At 36.7% G+C, this 25,565-nt stretch overlaps 1 protein-coding gene across 3 annotated transcripts in view; it reads left to right on the plus strand.

Moving 5' to 3' along the window:
- LOC145981252 (uncharacterized) overlaps positions 1–22,184 on the plus strand; it is a 68,951-nt gene extending 46,767 nt beyond the window's left edge. Inside the window, exons 13-19 of one of the 3 annotated variants that reach the window (XR_014440943.1) lie at positions 2,960–3,052; positions 4,545–4,719; positions 10,002–10,372; positions 10,998–11,111; positions 11,993–12,229; positions 16,796–17,198; positions 19,090–19,180. Coding sequence is in view for 2 of the 3 variants with exons in the window: in XM_083114404.1 (XP_082970530.1) it covers positions 2,960–3,052; positions 4,545–4,719; positions 10,002–10,372; positions 10,998–11,111; positions 11,993–12,229; positions 16,796–16,978; positions 19,090–19,227 (1,311 nt within the window). In the remaining variant the exon portion in view is untranslated. Of the gene's footprint in view, positions 1–2,959; positions 3,053–4,544; positions 4,720–10,001; positions 10,373–10,997; positions 11,112–11,992; positions 12,230–16,795; positions 17,199–19,089 lie in introns of all 3 variants that reach the window. The other 2 variants (XM_083114404.1, XM_083114405.1) reach the window with 2 other exon arrangements.
- The last annotated feature ends 3,381 nt before the right edge of the window (positions 22,185–25,565 follow it).

Consider the following 25,565-nt stretch of genomic DNA (forward strand, 5'->3'; position numbering starts at 1 on the left):
CACACTCATAGTGGAATGATTGGTCCCGTATTTCAGAGCCTAATAAGCAGTACTGTCAAAATGAAACCCATACATGGAAGGAATCCACACTATGCAATTACAATTCTCAATAATAATTCCATATATTATTATGTAAGACTCAAATACAATATACAATATATATGAAAGTATGCAATATCTACAGACCGAAACGTAAAATTGATACAAATGCTCACAGACCTGTCGAAGCAATTTCAAATATCGTATCACAGTGCAAGAAGTATGTGGACATCATTGTTCACTTACCGAAAAGGATCTTCATAGTCTGCGAAATTATAAAATCCAGCTATAACGTTCAATCAAACATCATTTCAAAGTGAAAATAATCGTAGAAACATAAAATGTCAGTCTAGGTAGTTTCAGCCCATAATCATCTATTTCATTTTCACATATCTCGGTAAGATATACAAAACTGCATTTTATCATGAAGATGATGACTATGTTAACTTATTTTTCAATTTCACTTAGTCTTTTACTTCATGATCATATTTGAGGGCCCACTACTATAGACAAATTACGGTAATACATCTACTGATAGGGTTCGAGAGTTCGAGTGTATTTCTTTCAAGCAGAAGAACCATCAATTCTGTGTGCCATCTAGTGTTGCAGCTCGAGCGAAAAACGCTCATTGCAGCACTCTAGGTGTCGGTTTGATGTAGCACGAAGTCGGTGTTCCAAAACATCCCAAGGGGTCCCGGCTTCGATACTCGGTGGAGGCACATAGTGGTTCGAATTCCACTTTAAACTGTAGGTCCAGTTCCAATTAGCCTTACTGTGCATAAAGCGGACTTAAAATACCATATCAATCAATCAACCAAAACATCCCAGAGATGTTCTATGGTATTCAAATCAGGACTGCTCAGGCCAGACCATTAGTGGGACGTTCTTGTCGTCAAACTATTCCCCCACGAGCCCTGCAGTATGGACGGGTGCTCGGTCGTGTTGAAAGACACATAGGTTATCCCAGAACTGGTCTTCAACGGTAAGCAGCATGAAAGCAGTTAAAATGTCAACGTAAGCTTGGGCCGTGACATTGCCACGAAAAGCAACAAGGGGGTCAAGCCTTGTCATTTACCAGGCATTTGCCACATGGAATTCCCGTGTGATGGTGGCGATGGATGATTGACGATTACGCTGTACAACCCTCTTCAACACTCTTGACAGTTTCTGGAGGTCAGTCTGCACGCTTTTGGGTTGTGCACATCCCATCATGTTTCCACTTCACTATAAGATCGAAAACAGTGGACCTAGGGATGTTTAGGAGGGTGGAAATCTCACGCACAGCCTTCTTACACAAGTGGCATCCAACGTTGGAAATCCGTGAGTTCCTCCGACCATCCCATTCTGCTGTCTCGTGCTGTCTGCAGACTACTGAGATCGCTGACCATGTGTTCCACGTGGTAGATGACAGTCCTTTCTTGCCCTCTATGATAAACACATTTTGCAGTGTGTCCGGATACTTTTGATCACATAGAATATATAAATTTTTGCTGTACTGTAATAAATTGAAAACTCCTTTTCTCAGAAATGTAGATGATTCAGGAATTGTAAAGTCACCTTTGTGTGCAGTTCTTCAGAATAATTAATTTAATTGTGCACATTTCTATCTCTGGTGTGTGGTTAGAGAATTTGTGAAAGAAACATGCTTTTTTTTTAGGTCTTGGTAAATGTCTCTCCAAATGTTAAAATTACAGAGGGAGTAACCCTCTGGAAAACAAAGGTGAAATTGAAATTCCTTACTGTATTTATGTGTGTATAGGCAATTTTTTTTAAACCTAAAATTAGAGTAAAATCGAGTGTGGCATATATTCGAAACAACTAATTTTGAAAGAATTTATTCTTATTTGGCTGTTCCTGCCTTGTAAAAAATTTATTCTTATTTGGCTGTTCCTGCCTTGTAAAAAATACTGGTGTAGTCAATATCTTCATTTGTGTCCTAATGATATTTCCTGTTCTTTCAGGAAGTTGCCTTGCCATTGAGATTCATAATTTCAAGATCATGTCCTCTAATTCCCTTGCCCAGCCTTAAATTCTCTTAAATTCACCACTGGCCCCCGTGGCGGAGTGGTTAGCGCACATCGCACTACGATGCCAGGGGTCCCAGGTTCGAATCCTAGCCTAGCCATAGATGTTTGTGAGTGTCCATTTATCATGTTATCACTTATCTTTGCAAATTAGCCAAAAGTGGCACAAAGAGCGAAGTAAAATAAAGCAAATCAAACAATCTTAAATTCACCACGAGAAGCCTTCATATTGTGCTGTCTTGCAGCAATCGAACATGTATCAACTCCAGGAGATTCGTAAATTGTTTCAACTTTTGTTATTAAAAAAAAAATCCAAAATTTCCTCAAATGGTACAAAATGTGTGCAGCCTGTACATACATCTTCTGAAATATCTAAAAACTGACACGCACAATAGAAGAAAAAGGCTGCCACCCATAAAAGGGCCTCCCTGATGGTGCAGTGGTATCCTTGTCGCCTTGTAATCAAGAGGTCCCGGGTTCGATATCTTGTGGAGGCACAAAGTGGTTCGGATCCCACTTCAAACAGTAGGTCCAGTCCCAATTAGCCTGTCTGTGCATAAAGTGGACTTAAAACACCAACTCAAACCAAACCATAAAAAAAATACATGAAATTAGAGATGAAACAGATTAATCAAAACTTACCTGTATCGTTCCATGTAGGCTATCAGGGTATCGGATCAATACAATTTTCAGTGATTTTACCGATCTGATATGCCTGTAAATGATATACAACTTATTGCAAAAGTCTACCATTTTGTGGGTATTTTTATTTTTTATAGAGGTACAGTACGGCTGCCTTAGCCGAAACCATGGACAGAAGTGTGCATGTGCCAACTGCACTTGTTCTGATGTCCTTAATGAACAAAGCTTGCTCAATTTTTTTTTCTGTTTCACAGTGGAAACAGCAACCTGTTCATAGTAATCTCCATGAGGTAATACCTGTAGATACACTACCAGACACAACAACAGATGGGAACACAAAACCTGAGGTAGGTACATGTGTTTTATTGAGTCACAGAAATATGCTGTTAATTGCATTGTGTAGGCTGGCTATAAAGGTTGTTTACAACTTAAAAATTTAAGAATATGACTGTTAATTGACACACAAACCTTTGTTCCGTGTCCAAGCATGTTAAGTGCTCGTCTTTCAATCTAGCCACCAAAGTTCCGAAGTTTGGGTTGTGACATCAGCATGAGTATTCTTTGTATCTTTCACCAATTTCATCTAATCTTTACTCACCTTCATCATTGCAATGAAGCAAAAGTGGTATAAAAGGGACATAAAAATACAAAGATACAAATACAAGGTTGCCTTTACCCCCCAGCATGGGCGTCCGGAAGGGGGGCAAGGGGGGGCTATGGCCCCCTTGGAAAATGAAAGTCAACCAAAAAATATGTATTTCACACGTATAATTTCATTTTAGCCACAATAATTTGTGTTAATTATTGCATGAACACCATAAATTCAAATTTAAGCAATGTTTTTTAGGGAACAACACTATTTTGGGGGAAATTTTGCCTTCGTTTGCCCCCCCCCCTGGAAAAAAATACCTTCCTTGCCCCTCCCTGCGGACGTCCATGCCCCCCAGAGTTTCTTCCAGGTACCCACTTTACACAATGCTGGGTGGGTGCTGGACCTGCTTAAATAGGTGACAAAAATACCGGTTCTCCCCCCACTAGGGATTGAACCCAGGTCTCTCACATGGTAGTCAGATGCCCTAACGACTGAGCTACCACAGGTTCACTGTAATAATACAATTTGGAATCAATTAAATATTTTCATGAGAATGTATTCAAAAAGTTATCAGCCAGTACATCAAAATCTGTAAATTTCTTGCCTCATTACAACACTACTACAGTGGAACCCCGATTTTACATTTCCCGCATTATACCTTCAATACTTGTAATCCCAACATAGCAAATGTTATAAAGTTTTCCTCGATTTTACATTTTCAGTTTTTTCAGCTTGGTCCCCTGAAAAACATAAACTCGATGTTTCATTGTACTTGTTACGTACTGAAATGATTTGCTTATAAGGAAATAATGTTCTGTTCAAGTTTCCCATCTTGTTATTACTTTTAATATATGAAGTAAATATTCTAAGAACTTGCTTAAGTGGAATTCTAAGTCTGGTGTTCAGTTAAAAAGTAGTACCTTTTTATGCACGTGTTTAAATACATGAGTTGTCCTAATGACATGATCTGGAAAAACTTGTAAAAGTCAGGGAATTTTGTTTCTACAAAATTGTAGACAGCTTGATTTAGTTTGTTATTAGTTTTATTAATTTAGGTGGGATGTCTTGTATGGATTTTAATTATCATTATTATTATTATTTTGTTGTGTGTATTACCATAAAGGTCCTTTTTAATGTATTTTTATGTATGAATTCTTTACCCTTTTCTCTGAGCATGCATACTTCTCCGTGAAAACATCTGTTTCGTAATTTCAAAGTCATTGTCTTTTATGATCCCCCCTTTTTAGGCTGAGGACGAGGATGATGAGACAAGAGAATACAGGAAACGTATCGAAGAGCAAAAGAGGTTGAGAGAGAAAATACTTCAGCAGAAAGAGCAGAGAAGGAAATTGGCTGCAATGAAGAAGCAGAGAGAATTGCAGCAGAAGAAGACTGATACTTCTGTGGCTTTCCAGGGTGGAGGTAAATGTAGGGGCCATTTTTTTTATAGGGGAGGGGCTTACTTTCCTGGGAAGTGAGAATATTTATTATAAAATAGCAAAAATTCTAAGAAAAATATGTTAAAAGGTACGGTAACAGTTCGTTATATCGGAGACACTTTTCTTCAAATTTACACGAGAAACTACTTACGGAAATCAGTTTCTGTAGTATTGTTGAAGTTCTTTGAGGTATTTTCTTTCATCTTTCAATCTATTTCAGCCGGAAATCAATTCCCGTTGCTTCAATTTAAGCGAAAATGTTACCACGCCATTTTTTAACTATGTTTGCCTAACCTAACTGAACCTAACCTAACCTTCTGTGAATGGTCCGTGGGGCTATCCGGGAATGGTTTTTGGGGCTATTCGTGGATGGTTATACGATCCTAAATGGTTTTTGGGGCTATGCTTGAATGGTTTATGGGGCTATCCGTGAATGGTTTGTGGGGCTCACACCATGATGTGCGTTCCGTAACACTTCGAGAAATGGCTTATTTTAGTGTAAAAAATGTTTCTAATCATGTGAAAACCTTAATGGCACCTTCAAATATGTTCCGCAATACACAATTGGTAAGTACGAACCATACGAAACACAAAATATCCGATTTTAAAGTGTCTCCGATATAACGAACTGATACCAAAGGTACTTAACATTGTAATATACTGTGTCAATCTCAATTTAAAGGTCTTAGGGCCTTCCTGATGGAATAGTGGTAACGTCGTTGTCATGTAATCAAGGGGTTCTGAGTTTGATATTCTGGTGGAAGCACATTGTACAGTGGTTTGGATCCATACTTAAAGTTTACTTAAAACAACAATAAAAAAAAATCCAGGTCTTCATACTTTCCAAGAAGTTTAAAACATGATCGAATTGTTGTTTTAAGTCCACTTTATACACAGAGAGGCTAATCGGGACGTGACCTATAGTTCAAAGTGTGATCTGAATCACTGTGCCATGTGCCTCCACTGGATATCAATTCCGGGACCCCATGATTTAAAATATTAAAGGAAGACAACACTTGTTTTACAGGTTGGTACATATTCTGTACAGTCACAGACACTTCTAAGTTGTAACGATCCATTCAGAGTCATGAGACATAAGAGTCCATGACTACTAATTGGTATTTCCATCAAATACTGCATGTACAGCATTGGTTCCATGGCTTTTTTTTTTAATGCACAATGGCTGGGATAATTTTCAGAGATACATTTTGAGGTGCATCATCAACAAAATGCAATTTACAGCATTTGATTTGTGCAGTGACACAGTGGACTGTTACAATGGGGTCAGGAGCTATACTTCTAGATTTTGAAGTTGATTTGGTTATCTACTTATCTTCAATAGCAAGAAGGGTACAAATGAACCTAGAAATATATCTCCCTAAGCTACTCTACGCAGCCACACATCTCCCATGTGCGATGTGTGGTGTTCCCAGTTAGCAGCGAGTGTTCGGAAGAAGACTCGTTGGTATCTGTAGGAACTTTCAGCCTAAAATTTAAACGGTTATTAGAGGAGCACTCGCAGTATTTCACACTCAGGGATGAAATTAGATACAACTCGTTGGAATGACAAATGTATTGGTCATTTGGCCTTAGGACAAGTATCTTGAATTATCACAGGCAAAAACAAACATTTATGTACATGTTCACACTCACAGCACTTGGATAAGATAACATTCTACTTACAATATCTGGAACTCATCTTTGGCATGGACAAGCACGTTTTAGTAGACTTGGGGCCCTTTGTTACACACACACTTTTGAACTATAATGGCTCTATTTCTTGGGGGGAAACCTAATTTGTTGGCACAAAAACACACAATCCCATGCTTCCTGTAGCCTCTTCAAGCTATTGAGGGTACTGGTGATGATGGATGGTTATTCCATTCTCCGATTGAGATGGATTCCTGTCTCTATGTATCTGATTGTTCATCTTATACAGCCACGTGGCCACGCGCGAAATGTTCGTGACAAGGAAAATCAGCATTTTCCGTTTCTATCACTTTTTAGCATGCCCAAATCCCGACTATTGGCATGGATAACTTTTCTGGCTGTTATCTGCCATTTGAGCCCATACTAGGCTTTTGAGGGACTCTGAATCACTATATCGGGTTCCCAATTATTTCAGGGTCATTGTGCTCACTCACTATGCTTCTACACAACACGCTACTTGGACACGATCTTTATTCCTTGAAAACTGGTACAGAATATTATCTAAGATGGCTTCCTACACTCATAATAAAGGAAGTTTTCCATCCAGGCCATAACGTCATTGGCTGTCTCAAGTCATGGGTAGCTTGGTTCAAGCAGTTCCAAGTCTGGCCACCAGGTGTCAGACTAGGATGGAGTTTTTCAACTGTTTGATTGTCTGATTCCAAAAAACATCGATGTTTTTTAAGCACAGTTATTATAACTGGGGTAAATGAATGGTATTTTCAAGGAAAGGGGGTTATTCTGAACCTACACAAATGTTCGCTTGAAAATACGTGAGTAAATAAAAATTTTGTATGATATACAAGTTATAGGACATGGTGCTTTGTATGCAAAATGGCTTAAGTATGTTGATAACAACTTATTTTGTTCTGGATTGTGGCTTTAACATGATTTTAAGCTGTTTATTAGGGTTTTTAGGCATTACTCTTAATTTCCGCTAATATTGATACTACACAAAATGGCTTCCCATGATATTTTAGCATGGTAGCATTGAGCCTTGCACTTGAATGGAGTAGTGTGGTGTTTTGTTTGTATTTGGGAATGTATGGCCAATCCTTGATTGGTCATACTGTGCTGTGATAAACTAATTCGACTGATGGAACCCCTTAGCTGTGTATATCATCCTAACACATTCTGCTACATTTCTGAATAATGCACTTCAAAATTGCAATGTAAAGACATCACAGATTGTGTAAAGATTGTGAACCGAACTAGGAGAATGGTTGAATGGTATTCACTCAATGCATTTTGATGTGTGTATGATATGGCTTGAACCAAGGGGCCACATAGCAGATTGTTATTTGTGCTGCACCATAATGCGTGGCTATTTCTTGAAGAGTAAAAGCATATGCATATGTGCCCTCCGGAGATTAGTCGGTACCTCATAGTGAGGGATTCCCAATTCCTAAATAAATCACCATTCCCTATAGTGGAACTGAACATTTCTCGTGACCAGGAACGTTCTTTTGAATATAAAAGATAAAATATAGGTTATTTTTTGCACAATAAATTTCAAATCTTCTATTTCATCTGGAAATTAATTGAATAACATCTCCAGATGTCGGTGCACCTGGTACTGCATTCTGACACAACTAATGTAGCCAGTGCACTTCGTAATTTTAAAAATACTTACTTTTTTATGAATATGGCATGATTAACTCCATAAATCGTCTGCAATGCATAGAATTACTCTGATACCCACTAATGTGCCTTCATGGCATGGTGCTATATGCATAGTGAACTTTGCCTTTTTTTAAACTTTTATGCATAGCATGCATGAAAATGTATCATTCTTTTATGAATTCTATAAATATCCATTGAGACCATCGACACACACCGAAAATTATTGCAAGGGTCTCCATATCTGTCTTTTACCCATGTTTTTCTTTCCTTCGTACAATTTTTTTTTTTTTACACCTTACAAGCTTTTATTCCATACTGAACGTTCATACAGAAAATTATTTTCATGTTTAATGTTTAAGGAATATGTTTATAGATAAAGTTAATAACTAATACAAGGTTCATGTCTCTATCGTTTTTTGTACAAAAGTTAAGTACGTTCAGTCTCGGTGGTGTGACTTTTGGGACACCCTGTATATCTCGGAAATGTGACATGATACACAAATTTTGAGACTTTCTCTGAATTCCTCGCACCAAAATTAGTAAAGAACATGTTATTTCATCCAGGATACAGAAAAAGAGCTGAAATTTGTTCCCTAGTGTAATCAATGGAAGCTTTGAGTGTTGCATAACTTTCAGTATAATTAGACTGCAAAAGTGTCATACTGCATTTTTGTGAATCCTGTGAACGATTATCAAGTCAGAAAGGTATCGGCAAATAAAATCCAACCGTTCCTGATATGGATACCACTTGTATCGGCCAATATTAATACATTGCCATGAATATGAGCTCAACCCTATATATAGAGGGTCCGCCAGTGAATCGGGTGATTTTTAAGTGTTAACACAAAATTAAATGTATTGGATATCATGATACAGTTACATTTATTAGGAAGTACATGCGTTAGCATTTGCAGAAACAAAACATAACACATCCTTCCACTGAAAATATTCCTTAAATATTACATCCTCAAGATGCCCTCCCTCAGCAAGCTGATTGAGAACACTACTCATAGTCCTTCGTAACATCTGTGGGGTGCGAACAGTTTTAACACTACCACATTTCTTGTTAACATTTGAGCCAGTCTCCTCAAAGCTTCAAAGTTGTTTACGCACATTTTAAAGCATGAACTGACGGCACTCTACTTTTGTAAATTCACGTTGGGTGGCAACGTAGCTATCATTGTTCTTATAAAACGCTTTTGTGGCAAATGGATGCTGTGCACCAGTCCACGACTCCATTTCAAACTAAATGCTATTCAAGGCCACATCACCTGGCCTTGTTTCTTCATTGTTCCCTTCCTAAAAGTAGAGAACACTTGCCAAATTGTCAGATTCACTGGCGGACCTTGTGTATACACGTATCCTTAAATTACATTGGAATTATTTTACATATATAATTATTAGAGGCACATATTTTTGGTAAATAACATTTCTGTGTTATAGTGGTGAAGAAACTGATCAAAGCAGTATATAAAATTACATTTTGGTTTTAAAATTGTGAACATAATCAAAAATTTGATTTAAAAAGTGCACTTATTACAAAATAAACATAACACTTCTAATAGCACATTTCTGTAGTTACCAGAGTATTAGGTTTGTTCCTGTGTAAAGGGGTCCATTCTTACATCTCAAGTATTTGCAGCAGAATTAATTAATTTTCCGTGAATTGCATAACTCAGAGGATAATTCAAACTGGTAAATAAACTCTAAATTTCGTGTTTAAGAGTCTATTCAGCATTTTGCAGTTCAATTTGCAACATTTCATGACAAAACAGGGTAGGAAAATGCACTTCACACCTTTCAGAAACATTAAAAATTAGCATTACAATCTGTTATTTCACGTTTCATGTTTTCGTTAAAATCGAAATATGCATGCCCCTAGTAATTATGCAATAATTCTTTTCCATATTATATCTCCCAAATGTATTCAAGGTGATGCACCAGTTGGGGATGTTGGCAGTGAGCACCAGCAAGGAAATGCCATAGCAACAATTGTTAATAGAAACACAGTGCAACCAACTCATAGACCTGTGAAGCAGGTGTTTCAGCAGCATGGAAACCACCAGCTAGGACAGCAAAAACCTAGAGTGCCGGTAAAGAAAAGACTGTTCGCTCAAAAAGTGCAAAATCAGGAATCTATCCTCGGCAGACCTCCCTTTGCTGCAAGGTTACCTGTACCAGGTCAGGGCTCGCTGCTTGGCGAACCCCCGCAGCAGGAATACATCCAGTGTCTCAATCTGGTTGTTCCGCAACAGCAAGTTCAAGCATGCCAAGCAGGGAAGTTCAACACAGTACAGAGGAAGGTAAGGAGTGTTGCTAACTCTATACAATAACATTCCCCAACCAAGCAAAACAATATCCCTTTCATTTAAAACATAGCTTACATCATGTGCCAGCATTATTAATAATAAAAGTAATTAGTATCCACTTATTTTTTTATTGTTTCTGGAACATGTTTGTTTTGTAAACTAATAGTAATTTATCTTATTAAGAACTGCATTAGCTCAGTCGCTAAGACGTCTGACTACCATGCGAGACACCTGGGTTCAATCCCTGGAGGGGAGAACTGGGATTTTTTTTCCATCTGTCATGCGGCTCCGGCACCCACTCAGTGTCTTATAAAGTGGGTACCTGGAGGAAACTCCAGGGGATAAAGGTAACCAGGTGCATGGTGCTGATCACTTCAGGCTGTGATCAAGAAAGTGTGGGGCCCTAACTATACATCCCCTATACACCTTCATGGCGTGGTGCAAAGCACAGGGGAGCACTTTACTTTATTATTAATTCTTAATTCTCTTGAGAGAGAGAGAGAAATAGAAATACATATTGTATTTGAATTTGTAAAATTAACCTTGTACTTGTAACCTTGTATTTGTAAATTTTATTAACCTATTATGTAACCTTGTGAATTGTTTTTTATCTGTTAAGGCTGTCTTGGGAAGTTCCGGACAAACCTTTGTTGCAAAACGAGTGGTGAAGCCTCTAACCCAAGTTCAGGGTCAAAGAACAGCAGTTGTGCAAGCTGGAGCTGGCAATATGCTGGTAAGGAAGTTATTGTCTTTCATGTACATGTTCTATTTGTGTTTTTTTTTTATGTGTGCGTGTGTTTTGTTTTATAACTCACTTTCCATGTAACTTTTGTAAGTTACATTTCAAGTTGTGAAATTATAGTTGAAGATAGGAAAATTTGATCTCAAATGTGATGATGAGTTTAAATTTTTGGGTGCATCCAAAAATATCCATTATCCACCCTCCAAAGTACAAATGTATGCAAGGAAAGTTCTCTTATCTTATCACCTGGTTGATATCCAGAGAAAACCTCATCATCATTTGCTACCAGGAAGCTTCAAGAAATGTTATAATTTGTTTTGTTATTGTGCTTGTAATAGTTATGAAGCCAAGAATAAAATAAGTGATTGCTCTTAATGCATAGTAGGGATAGCCGCATGTAAAATTTTTGGCTTCAATCAAGTACAGAAATACTTATCATCATTATTCTTCCTACGTGATGTAAAATTTGTAAATGTTACTTAAAGATAATGGTTAATTAATCTACGTAACCAGTGACTGCAACGAGTTTTCTCTTTGAAAGAAGAACTACATAGTTTGTGGCCTCTCCGATGGTGCAGTGGTAGCGTCATCGCCTTGTAATCAAGGGGTCCTGGGTTCGATACCTGGTGGAGGCACATAGTGGTTCAGATCCCACTTTAAACTGTAGGTCCAGTCCCGATTAGCCTTACTGTGCATAGAGTGGACTTAAACACCAAATCAAATGAAACTACATAGTTATACATTTATGATCATAAAAATATAACCATATTGTATAATTTTTTAATAAATCAAAAGCTATTTATAGATAAATCATATTGGCAAAAATATTTGTAATTTTACCAATACACAAATTACCTATTTTTCCATTGCAGACACCGGTTCGGCGAGTGGTAACAACTCAGAATGCTGCTACTGTTGTCAATAGACAAGTTGTGGAAGTGGCACCAAGTAATATTTCAAAGAATCGGACAATCACCGTCTCATCTACAAGCGTTGCGAAAACAGTTGCTGGTCAGAACCCACAAAGAATAGTAAAACAAGCTACAAGGCTAATAAAATTGCCAGATGGCACAGTAAAGAAAGTTATCGTTAGGCCTCAACAACATGCGGTAAGTATTAATTTAGCCATTTTAAGTGTAATGTGTGTGAAACCATGTGTTATACGTGGTTCGCGTGTACATTGATAGTTAGTATTGTATCCAGGATCTTATTTTTGGTGTTTACTGAAACCTGTACTTCAGGTATCCTGTATAGGAAAGATGTGTAGGTTGAAAAGGGGAGAGGGACTTTGTCTTTTCCCCTGGGGTGATATAGGTCAGTGTTGCCAACTTCCTTGTGCTATGGAGCTGCAGCATACAACTTAAAAATTGCAAAGGCCTGGCCTTGTCCCTCTCCAAGATTACACTTATTATAATAAACTACTGTTAAAAAAGATGGAACATAATATGATAATGTTTAATTATTGATTGTTATATTCATTGAGGCCACGGTGGCTCAGTCGGTAACGCGTCTGACTACCATGCTCAAGGTCCCGGGTTCGATCCCCGGCCGGTTCAAATACGGGAACTTTTCTAACGTTGGAAGCGGCTCCAGCGCCCACCCAGCGTCGGATAACATGGGTACCTGGGGGAGAACCTGGGGGGTAAAGGCAGTCAGGGGCGTGATGCTGATCACATCACCCCCACTCATGACCGGATCAGGAAAGTGTGGGGCGTTACCCCCACACCCCCTATACGCCTTCATGGCATGGTGCTAAGCACAGGGGAACACTTTACCTTTTTTACCTTTTATATTCATTGAGGACTGCAAAATCAATATCTTTGGCAGCAAACTAAGAAATTAAATAAAGTTATTCGAGGGCCACACATGAAGACTTTGTGGGCTTCATGCCAAAGAAAGAAGAAAGATACAGCATGGTGGAATGAAAGAACTAGAGAGGCAGTGAAAAATAAAAATGATGCATTTAGAAAATGGTTTAAAGTTAAATCACAAAATGCACGAAAAGAGGACATGCAAAATAAGAAAGAGGCAAGAACAGTAGTAAAGGAGGAGTGAAGAAGGTGGATTGAAGAATGAGCCAAAGTGCTAGAAGATGTAGATGGAAACCAGAAATCATTGTATGTATTAGCGAGAGAAAGAAGAAGAGAAAAAGGGGAGAGCTGTAAGCTAAGGGATGAAAGGGGAAACGTTGTAGAAGAGGATGAAGAAGTAAGGAAAATGTGGAGAAATCATTTCGAGAAGTTGCTGAACGGGAAAAAAGGAAATGAACAAGCAAAGCAAGAAATGAATCTCGCATGGAAAGAAGTGGAGGAAGCACTGAAGAGAAGTGAAGTGAAAATTACTAGGAGCAGGTGTGATTGGTGTGCAGTGGCTATACAGAGTGTTGAAAACAGAGTGGCAAGAGAGAGAAGTGCCATATTCAAGAAGGGTGACAGAAAGGAATGTAAAAACTATAGAAGAATAACAGTAATATGCCACTCAGCGAGCGTGTATGAGAAAATATTAGAGAATAGGATAAGGGAAGTGACAGAGCTGAACATAAGAGAGGAGTAGTATGGATTTAGAAGAGAAAGATGAACAGTAGGTCTGATATTCACCATAAGGCAATTACAGGGAAGGCACTACGAGTATGGAAATGATTTGATTATGACATTCGTAGATAGGAGTAATACTAACAAATGAAAATGATATTAAAGAGGAAATAAAAACCAGGCTTAATTCAGGAAATGCGTTACTTTTCTTTTCATAAACTTTTGTCTTCTCGCTTAATATGTAAGAAACTAAAAGTTAAAATATACAAAACAGTAATTTTGCCTGTAGTATCATATGGATGTGAAACTTGGTCCCTTACATTGAAAGAGGACATAAATTGAGAGTATTTGAAAATAAGATCCTTAGGAAAATCTTTGGACCTAAAAGGGATGAGGAGACAGGTGAGTGGAGAAGGTTACATAATTTAGAACTACATAATTTGTATTCATGTCCAAATATTATTAGAATGATTAAATCAAGAAGACATGGGCAGGCCATGTGGCACGAATGGGAGAGGAGAGAAGAGTTTACAGGATTTTTGTTGGGAAACCTGATGGTAAGAGACCAAGACGAAGATGGAGGGATAACGTTGAGATGGACCTAAAATAAATCAGTAGAGATGGAAAAGAGTATATAGATCTTGCTCAAGATAGGGACAGGTGGAAGGCCTGTGTTGCTGCAGCCATGAACCTTCGTGTTTAAGAAGGCTAGAGAGTTAGTTAGTTTGTCATTCGTAGATATAGAAAGGGCATACAATAGCATGGACAGAACAAACATTTGGAAGGCTCTAAGAGAGAAAGGAGTCAAGGAAGAGATAGTGCAAAGTGCAGAGCACATACAAGGCGAACCAGAGCTGTGTGAAGACACCAGTGGGAAGAACAGTGTGGTTCAGTATAAGTAATGGACTTAAACGGGGAAGTGCTCTTTCTCCACTGCTCTTCATAATTACAATGGATGCAATTAACAAAGAGGTGGAGAACAGGGAAGAAGTACAGAGACAGCTTGATAGTCGGAATGAGGAAATCAGAAGAGCAGGAATGAAATTCAGTACAGAAAAGAGCGAGGTGCTAATAGCAACAAGAAACAGAGCTAGAAATGAACCAAGAATAAAGATGGACACAGAAGAGTTGAGGGTAGTGGAGAGCTTCAAATATCTAGGAAGCATAATTGAGAGAAGTGGAAGAATAGGTGAAGAGGTAAACAGAAGAGGATAAATGGGTGGTGGACTATATCAAAGTGTTCGAAGATTAATATGGAACAGGGATGTACCTATGAAGTGCAAGAAGGTAATATAGAACACATACTATGTGCCAATAATTACGTACAGAGCAGAGACTTGGACAATGACGGAGAGAGACAAAAGAAAGATGCAAGCAGTGGAGATGAAACTTTTTAAGGAGTATATTGGGGAAGACTAGAAGGGATAGAATAAGGAATGAGGAGATCCGACAGACAGTGGGTGTGGTGAGGCTTCAGGACAGGATAGATCAGGCACAGATGAGATGGTTCGGACACATGAAGAGGGTGGATGCAGAAAGACTACCAGGAAGAGCTTACAATGCACAAGGAGTGGGAATAAGGCCAAGGGGAGACCAAGATGTCGGTGGAAAGAGCAGATAGCAGAGAGTGTTAGGAGAAGAGGACAAGATTGGAACTATGTGGAAAGAGAGGAGTGGTGGAAGACCAGGAAAAAATGGAGAAGCTTGACTTCTACGCCGACCCAGCCAGAGGCAGGAAACTGCAAAGGATGATGATGATACTGTAGAACTACAGAGGATGGCCTGTAATTAGAACGTGTAATGAATTTTGTACTATTTTTTTATTCTTGATGGAAAGCACATTGACAAAGAATACATTGCTGTGGTATGAGAAATATTTCTCTGCACAGTATAATCAGGAATGCCAAGTAATGCTGTGCACTGAAAGACAAGGATTTATTTGAAAAACTTCCCTGGCAATGTTTCTGATGTAATCACACTTTGTATATTAACACCTCTTTTCTCCAATATACAGGATGGGCCAGAAATATGGCTGCATGTTTGAAGTATATATAGTGTGTTACTGTACAATGTAGAGGAAAATGGTGAATGGTACATTAAACTTGAAACTTCATTAGTTCATTTCAGATAAGTCTCGTGCCCGAGCTTACGTCATTAGCCAAGATGGCGCTGAACATGCAGCAGCAAGTTACAGTTGCAGCATTGGGCAATTGCATACCAGAATGATCATGGGAGCTGTGAGCACAGCAATGGACTTAAACTAAACAACCATTGAATGTAAGCAGTCGTTTTCTCCACTTTCCCACAGTCGATGCCAACAATGTTATGTTAAAATCACGTCTCGCCAACCTCATGATTATTCTGGTATAGAATTGCCCATGCTGCAAATGTAACTTGCTGCTGCATGTTCAGTGCCATCTTGGCTAATTACATAATCTCAGGTGTGTGACACTTATCTAAAATGATAAAATGAAGTTTCAAGTTTAATATTCCATTCACCATTTCCCTCGACAATGTACAGTAACACACTACATTCACTTCAAACGTGTAGCCATATTGATATATGACACCCTGTAGAACCCTTTCCATGAAAATTCCATTAGCATTGCATGGTTGGAAGGCTATGGATAATTTGATGGAATTGTGAAATGCAGGTGAAACCCCACTAAATGCACACATAACTGTCCTTGTTTTTATAATTACCTTTCACAGCAAATGTCCCCTCACACACTGTTCCGTAACTCCAATACAACTTAATGCAAAGTCTAGGCTGTGAAATGGCAGGAGTTGCATTACCCCATTTCATAATAACTGGTTCTGTCCAGTTTTGCAAAATCGCTGTATAGTACTGCTTATTTTTGTATCATCTCTACGATTGTCTACTGCTATTTGTACCAATTGTCAGTAAGAGTGGGCTGCTATGCTCATTGTACTCTAAGAAAAGAACAGTGCATTGGAACCTCGACTTTACAATTTTCACAGGCCCAGGTTGATTGATTGATTGATTTGGTGTTTTAAGTCCACTTTAAGGACCAGGTGAGAAAACTTGAAATGGGAATATGTAAAATCGGGATTCCACTGTCATAGTTATTTTTTATTATTATATTGAATTGTATCACATTAATTGTAATAATATTCTCCCAGACTCAGCAAGTGGTCCGGAAAGTTGTTGCTACTGCAGTGAATAGTGGATACCAAGGTGCGTCGTCGGGACAGTGTGCAGCACTAAATGTGCCCAAGTCGAACACAATAGTGATAGAGAACCTAGCTGCAAGTACGTCTGAATCTCAGCTGCGGAAAATGTGTCAAGGAGTTGGCCCAGTCGAAGTGAGTGCATACCGGATGGTGACGTTTTGACAAGTGCATGGTTGCAATTTGCTGCATGCAATGAATTCTTTCTGTTGCTGCTTAATCAGTGGTTGTGGCAGTCGTGAACTTGCTTTTTCTTTTGACTGAATATGTGCATGCATTTTTTTTTATTGGGTGATGTTTCTTGCTTGTTTTATACCCAAACTCCTGCTGCAATTCTTAGACATGCTTTTACCTGGTAAGTGTTTCTACCTAACCTTGCATTTTTTTTTTCAGAAATGCTTTCTTTCTTTTGCCTATACTTGCATCAAGAGGTTTTCCCACAATTCTGCTACCAAAGGTTCCTTGTTTGAATCCCGGACTGACCATTTGTGTTCCTTTGTGAGAATCCTTTCACCATTTTTATCTTACAGTGTGTTTTAATAGTCCTACAGGATTATAAAAAACTATAACTTTAAAGTAATAGGTTTATTACACAGAGGAAATTTTAAAATTTTGTTCTGCCCACACTGCTGAATTGCGTGGGTGCAGGTGATCATGTAATCACATGTTTACAAGATGGCATCAATGCAGGAAAAAGCCCACACCTTGGCCTGCAAGTTCACCAGACCTTGCACCGTGTGATTGCTGGCTGTGAAGACATGTCAAGACCCAGGTGTATGCACAGAAACCGAAAGATCTTGACGACCTGAAGTTCAAGATACGTGATATGATTCACAATATTCGGGATGAGCACCGTCAGAACACATTCTCGGATTCTAATGAAGATTACAAGTGTGTTTGAATGTGAATGGTCCCCAGCTGAAGATCTGGTGATGAAAACCACATGAAACATTAATTTTAAAGTTTCCTCTGTGTAACAAACAATATTTTATTGTAATAAACCTATTACTTTAAAAGTTGTAAGTTTTTAGAATCCTGCAGGACTCCTAAACACACTATAATTCGTTGTATGAGAACCAGAGGAACGTAACTTCCAAAAAGATTTTTTTCGGTTTTGTTTAACTCTCGGTTTGGAGTCACGTATCTTCAATGTACTGACTCTTTTTAAGTCAGATATATTAGTAAGAATACATTATTTACTCTCTCCTGTAAGTGGTAAATTGGAGTTAAGTCCCTCTGGTTCTCACACGATGAATTACTCATCTTCGTCGTCACGATTAATGACATTGTCTCTGCATAAAATTGCTCTGGTGTTCCCCTAGACTCTCTAATCAGCGGATGGATACCTATGAGTAAATTCTGTTGGAGCATGGTGCAGAGTACACCCCCATCCCCCACTGTGGCCAAGCTCGAAAATGTGCAGAACCCTGCATCCACACCCATGTACCTTCATGGGATGGTGCAATACACAGCGGATAGCTTTACCTTATCATCATAAATATCTTAAAGAGGGAGGGAAGTTATGTAAAATAAGTTGAGTTTTGTTTTTAAGTCCACTTTATGCATGAAGTCTAATCGGGACTGGATCTACAGTTTAAAGTGTTATCTGAACCAATATGTGCCTCCACCAGATTACATATCTGCATGTAAAACAAGAATAATACAAATGCATATGCATGAAAGTCGTAGTATGGGCCATTCAATACCAAAATGCACAGAAATGTCTACTTTTCAATCTGGCCAGCTCCAAATATTATTGAGTCTAGGTCCACGTTATGCACAAATAGACTAATCGAGACTTGAGTGGAAGTGGGATCCAAGCTGCTATGTGCTTCCACCTGCCATCGATCCTGGGGACCCTTGATTCAAGGTTACCAAACTTTGTAAAGCAAAAAAGAGGACGTCTTGCTTTTTCTTTTTTTTTAAAACTTTCCGCAAAGAAAAATATGGATTAAACATATATTACATTTCTACATCCACATGTTTGTGTATGTTTTATTTCGATATTTTATTACAACTTTCTAATGTAACTTTAAAAACAAATTATATAAGCAGAGTTCCCTGAAAAAATGTAAAATCAAGTTTGAATTATTACATCTTCACTTAATACAGTGTATGGAATTAATATACACATGCTTGTGTGAATACTCTTGTGCCTGCAGCTAGTATTTTAGCATACACTGCATGTTTTTTTTTTTGCATTTGTTATTTTTCCGAGATTAATGGTGTCACCATTATCATTTCAGAGCTTTCAGATGATTACAAATCAACGTCGAGCCATAGTAAAGTTCACCAATACCAACACTGCAGCAGCATTTTACCAGCGATATCAACGGAAGATTGTAGATTTGTCCATGATATCTGTCAAATACGTTACCCAGTGAAGGAAGATGGTTTTGTTTATTGGGTAATGACTGTGTTTGCAGAGATGATTCCAGAATATGTCAGTAATGACAAAGTCATTAGTCATGAAAACTATGTTCAGCCCGAGATCATTGCGGTTGAGCAGAGGCAGTAATGGAACATTCAAGATGCAAGAGATCGATATAATTTTGAAATGCTACCGCGAAGAATTGTTTAGAAGATAAATGGCTGGAATTACTGTTGTAATTGAGGATTAGTGTTTTAGAATTATATGATGCTGAATGCTTGAAATAGTGCAAAAAGAGCAGAAAATGCACTTTCTGAACATCTATAAATGTATCTTCATATCTGTTTTACACAAGGGTGACACTTGTGTTTTCATTGAACATGCATATGCACACACATCTTGAATGTATTCTTTACATTTACCATACAAATATGATGCATACATATTATGTAAAAATTCAAAAACAGGTGTCCTGTAAGACACATTGAATTGACAAACCAGCAGATGTGCGACAAAACAATAGATTGTTTATGACCATTTTTGACAACCATAGATGTCTGTATCTTTCCCCCTTTGTTTTTGTCTATAGGCAGCAGGTATATGGGCAGATTCATAAATTAATTTGTTGTAATTAATGTTGACCTGCTTTGTGCATTTAATGCAGGAAATCATTTTGAAAATTAGGCCTAGTCTTTATACAATTCTGGAGTATTGATTTTGCAATTGATCTTCGTTAATCGTAAGTCTTAAAAATTGAGAAAGCAGGAGATGCAAATAATTGATATATGTCATCATCCTGCAGTTTTAATCAGGGATTTTTGAGGTGTGATTTTTACATTGTGTCATGGTTATTCTTCATATTATTGCCTAAAATCTGTTCTTCATGAAATCAAAACTGGTCTATTTTGTATACAAAAACCTAATTCTTTATTTAGAAAGTATCATGAACAATCATTTCTACTTGTCAGCACAATAATTGGATATGTTTTGTTAGAATCATTTTACTTCACAAGTAGTGGTAAATATAATAACTTTGCATGTTTGTTGCTATTCCTACAAAACTTCAAAATTTTACTCATAAAGCAAATACAAATTGTTCCTAGAAATAGTTTTTTTTTAATTGAAAATTTGGCAGCCGGGGAATGATAAAGATATTGGAATGAATTTGAAAACTCTGATTTACGCCATAGTAATCATCTGCATTATAATAGACCCACTACTTTTTTCTCCAATTCTTATAATACGTGAACACAACTGTTCCTTTTCTTATTTAAGTTATTCACTAGTATGCATAAGAAATATGATATTGGTTCAACTTGATACTTTTGGAGGAGTTTCAGAATAATATGTGATTAAAGAAATTGCGAAAATGACATGACCAGAAAAGTGAAGTGTCACAGAACTACATTGGACATTTGCGTAATCAACAAACATATCACTATATTTCAATCAGCCAACTATAGATATCCCCATTTTTTTTTCAGTTGACCAAATTTATTTTTTATTAACAATTAATGAATTTCTTGTCGTACCTGCTGGTTTGTACATCTGGTACAAATAAAAATGAAGCTGTTGATTTAGAGACTATTCAGATAGAATTTACGTGAAGATAAGTTTGAAGTTATAAAGTGAAATAATTATAACACTTATGTGATGAGCCATTGTAGAGCCATCACATTATTTACACAAATATATATACTATAGATATACATATATATAAAACTAGTGTTATCTACAGATGGAATAATAAATTATATAATTATGAATCATGTTTTCATATGTAAGAGGAATGCTCCTTATAAAACATTATTATGCTAAACTCCTCTTTTTTTTTTACAAATTTTGTACCATTACATTTAAGTATGGGTATTTATACTAGTCAATTTTGTATCATGAACTTCTGAACTAATATTTTACAAGATGTACTATTCCAGACTTTACATAACTTGGATTTTATAAGGTATAAGTGCAAATGTGAGGTATGGCAATTAAAATACTATTAACAGTTTTATATTAATGGTGACTGCAATTATTGCGTGATTAATCATCATTTATTTTCTGCTTGGTGTGCCGTCTTCATCTGATATTTTAATTATACATATATTAAAATATTTTAGTCCTTAAATATGCATTGTTTGGTTTTAGCAAACTATTTTAGTTGTATTGCAAATTGCTCTCAAGTTATATTGTGAGTTCTTCATTTTAGCCATTAACGTTTACTAATATCAACCAGAGTTTTACTTTTGTAAAGCATTTGCCTTTATAGACGTACTAAAAGCTATTCTTTCGATCAAACAAGTATTTTTTTTAATGTGATCACCATTAGAAATGTATGTACGAGGCTCGAACTTCATACTCTTACTGTACTCCCAGCAATGTACTAGCTTGTTACTAAGTCAACCTATTTACCTCATGGCAATTGCCTCAGTGAAGATCTCTACATAAGTTTTTGCTAATAATAGATACAGTGCAGCTTCCTATTGTCATTAGCTACTGCTAGTGACATCTGTCTGCAGTTGAGGAAACAAATTCAAACCGAAAAATCAAAGGTAGAAGTGAAAATTGTGATTGAGATGTCTAGTCAAATTAAGTACAAAATCAACAATGATCATATAATGGAGAAAATATAGTAGAAACCAATTATATGACTTGCATATATTTTTATTTTCATACAAACCACTTAAAGAATTAATAAGAAAGAATAAAATATTGCTACGAAAAGAAAAATAAGAAAATTAACATTTTTACGATATTTTCAAGTAGAAATATGTGAAACCAATAATGGTTATGTGACTGTGGAAAACTAATAGATAATACATCATTCATCTGCCCATTTTAAATTTGTATTTTATTATTATTATTATTTTTAAAGCTGCTGATCGCCAGTATACTCTCAGGGTGGTTTTGAAAAATTTGTTATCGAACAAACTAATGTGGCTGTCACATTTATTAGGCTGTGTACATTATTATTATATACCAGGTGGTTTTAATTAAAGTGACGGTGTTCAGAGTGGTACAGCACGGGCTGTAATGAGAGTAGCAGTCTGAAACTTCGTAGATATGCTAATGTAGCAATGCGCTCGCGAATTATGCAAAAAAAGAAAAGTTCCAATTCTCGCCACCAGGGTAAAAAATGGCACTGTAAGCAGTCAAAACTTGGCATAGTTACAGGAAAAACACTATAAATCGCAGAAAACAATACTCTTTGTAATCAAATATCGCTACAATTTCACTATTCGAATTACATGAACACTACTAAAGGAAAAAGCAACAAGCGTCACCAAGAACAACCAGGGAGCTCACACAATGGTTAGGCAATGTCACCGACTTTGACGTCAGAGTTACGGAAAATTCCACGTTTTGACTGCTTACAGCGCCATTTTTTATCCTGGTGGTGAGAATTGGAACTATTTTTTTTTCTTGCATGATTCGCGAGCGCATTGCTTCATTAGCATATCTACGAAGTTTCAGACTGCTACTCTCATTACAGTCCGTGCTGTAACACTCTGAACACCGTCACTTTAATTATAACCACCTGGTATTTACATACTTAGCTCAATTATTGTTAAAATTCCTTATTGGAAATACAATAATGTGATAAATTACGTAGAAAAAGCCCAAAAATTACACTTTTGGAAAAAGACTTACTTCAAGTGTGTTGTGAATTTTTAATTGCCATACTTGAATTTACAAGTAAGTTCATGCTAGAATTAGCAAATATCTCTTTCCTGTGCCTTAAAATAATATAATTTTGCTATGAGAAGCAGGGTACAGGTAAACTTAATCCTTCAACAAGCCTTTTTTTCAATTACAATACAGTGTGTAAGTATACGAATGAGAAAATAATCCGTAAGCATTAACTATAATTACATAATTTTTAAATTACAGTGTTGAATATGAAGAAAAGAAGTAATTTGATTATAGTAACGAAACATCAGTGCCTTAACTTTTGCCCTAATGATTTTATATATGTGATTTTATATACTAATTGTTGATTAACATAGACCAAAAATATGTGAAATTTTCTTGATTTAATAATGTAATGAACTAGTATGTAAAAATCAATGACTTACTTTTTAAAAATATCTTAGTGGAGGAAATTCAGTTTTCCTTTTAACTGTGTAACTTATGAATTAATACTTTGGATGAAATTCAGAGTTTACACATTTTTATAGACATTACTATTTTAAAGAGTAGAATTACCTCTATGCAAAAATAACAAAAAATTTGATTGTTGTTATTTTATTCAAAAAAATTATGTGTTTAAATTAGAGGTGATTACATTATAGCCTGACACCAGAAAATCCAGAAATAATAGAAGTAGTAATAGCGTTTTAAACAGCATGAATAACTTTGTCTTGTATTTGTCATATGCATAATGTTTATTTTACTACCATGATATCACAAGATATGAGTGTGCATATTTGCAGTGCTTTAAGGGGATTTATAAATAGTAAGTTTTGAAATTAATGTGTAATATTTCATGGAATGTGATACACATATTTTTGATTGTTGATTATTCATCTTAAATGTAAAACTTGCAGTTGTGCATGTCATGATCTTCCATATAGATCATTTTTGCATCATGCATTATTCTGGCTCATTTTCATTCATCCAGCGGTACTTATTAATAAAACTCCATGTAATACCCAATGAAAGGGTAGTTAGTGTGAGTATATACGCCAATTTACCAGAGTTTTGCTTTTATATGTACATGTTATGTAATCACAAAATCCATTTTATCACAATGCTGGTGTAAAATAAGTTGAAACCTTAAATTTTGCATAATTTTTAGGATATCTGGGCTCTGCAAAAGCATCGCATGGCTTTTTTTTGGACCTTATGAAGGACCAAAATCCTGGAAAATTACTGGCTAGTATCGGTAAATAATTTCCAACCGACACATGAACGTTAGTATCAGCCAAGCCTTGGTTATAATCCACTTTTCTGATATTTTCGTTGCCTACTTTTATGGATAAATTTGGTGTTATTTTTTTCTTCTACTAACGTTTCATACATAATGATGATTTGATTCAGTGTTGCTCAGTCACGAAATATAATTTTTTGTATAATTTTAGCTATCACATCATATTAGTAACAGGATTTTCCTTTGTGTGGAGACTATTCTCAGAGCTTTTGTATCAGGAAGGAGCAACAAATATTTTCCTTGGTCTTGGTACAGCATTGTCAATTTTACTGGTTGTATATTGACTGCTCTTGTGAGGTCAGTTAAAAGTATGAAGGTGCCTTTTCTCATTAGTGAGTGTCTTTTACTCCATCGCTGTTCTTATTCATCTTTTATTTGTATTCCACTTTTCACAACTATTCTTTTTCTCATCAAATATATAAGCATATTGTCAGACCATCAGTAGCATCTATGGTGATGTGCTCATTATGATCATGTGGGTCACTTGAGTCAGAATTTCATATATATATGTCTATTTCACACTAACCCTTTCACCCTGAAAACTGCATTCTTGTAGGCAAACCAGGTTCTGGTGCCAGGACCCACAACCAGTATAATCCTCTGTGGGTGTGTGTGTTCGTCCCTGCATCATTGTCATCTAATCACTGTACATGCTCATTATCATGAATTGCCTAAGAGTAACCATAACCAAATAAAAATGCTATATACCCTGTAGGCCTAGCTATTTCAAATTGAATGACAGATATATCACTTTCACACGCATCAAATTTCAAGTAATGCAATATTGTGTGGTCGATGTGGGGTTTATTATGCTTAAACACACAAAGCCTTAGTGACACCTGTGGCAGAGTGGTTAGCACAGCGCACTACGGTGCCAGGAGTCCCAGGTTCAAATCCTGGTCTGAGCATGCATGTTCTTTGTGAGTGTCCCATCGCCAATTTCATCATATCACTCATCGTTTCGATAGTGGCAGAGAAGCGGTGCCAAAAAAAAAAGTCAATACATTAAAACCAAATGTACATCATCATTTCTGCTCATAACAAAAGGTTTTGTAATAAGATTTATATTCGACTGAAACGATCAACCCAAACCATTAACAAGCAAACTAGGTGTTCTCTGAATGAAATAGCAATTTAATCAAAGAATCTGCCAATGTTGTACTAAATATATCTTGAAATTTCTTTATTCATGCTCAAGAATATATGCTGATGGCTATCCAATATTTCACTTCCTATATACTACTGAATATGTTCCTTGAGATTTTCAATAATTGAAAATAATTTTCCAGGAATTATTAAAATAGTATCATGTTGATGAACCTGTTCATTCTAAATAAATGTGATCATGCACTTCTTTTGTATTTCTATCTTCAGATCTTTAAATACTAGTTCGTACAAGAAGGAAAGTGAATTAATACTCGAAC

The sequence above is a fragment of the Lepisma saccharinum genome, chromosome 29 (genome assembly GCF_977018435.1).
Source record: "Lepisma saccharinum chromosome 29, izLepSacc3.1, whole genome shotgun sequence".
Taxonomy (NCBI): Eukaryota; Metazoa; Arthropoda; class Insecta; order Zygentoma; family Lepismatidae; genus Lepisma; species Lepisma saccharinum.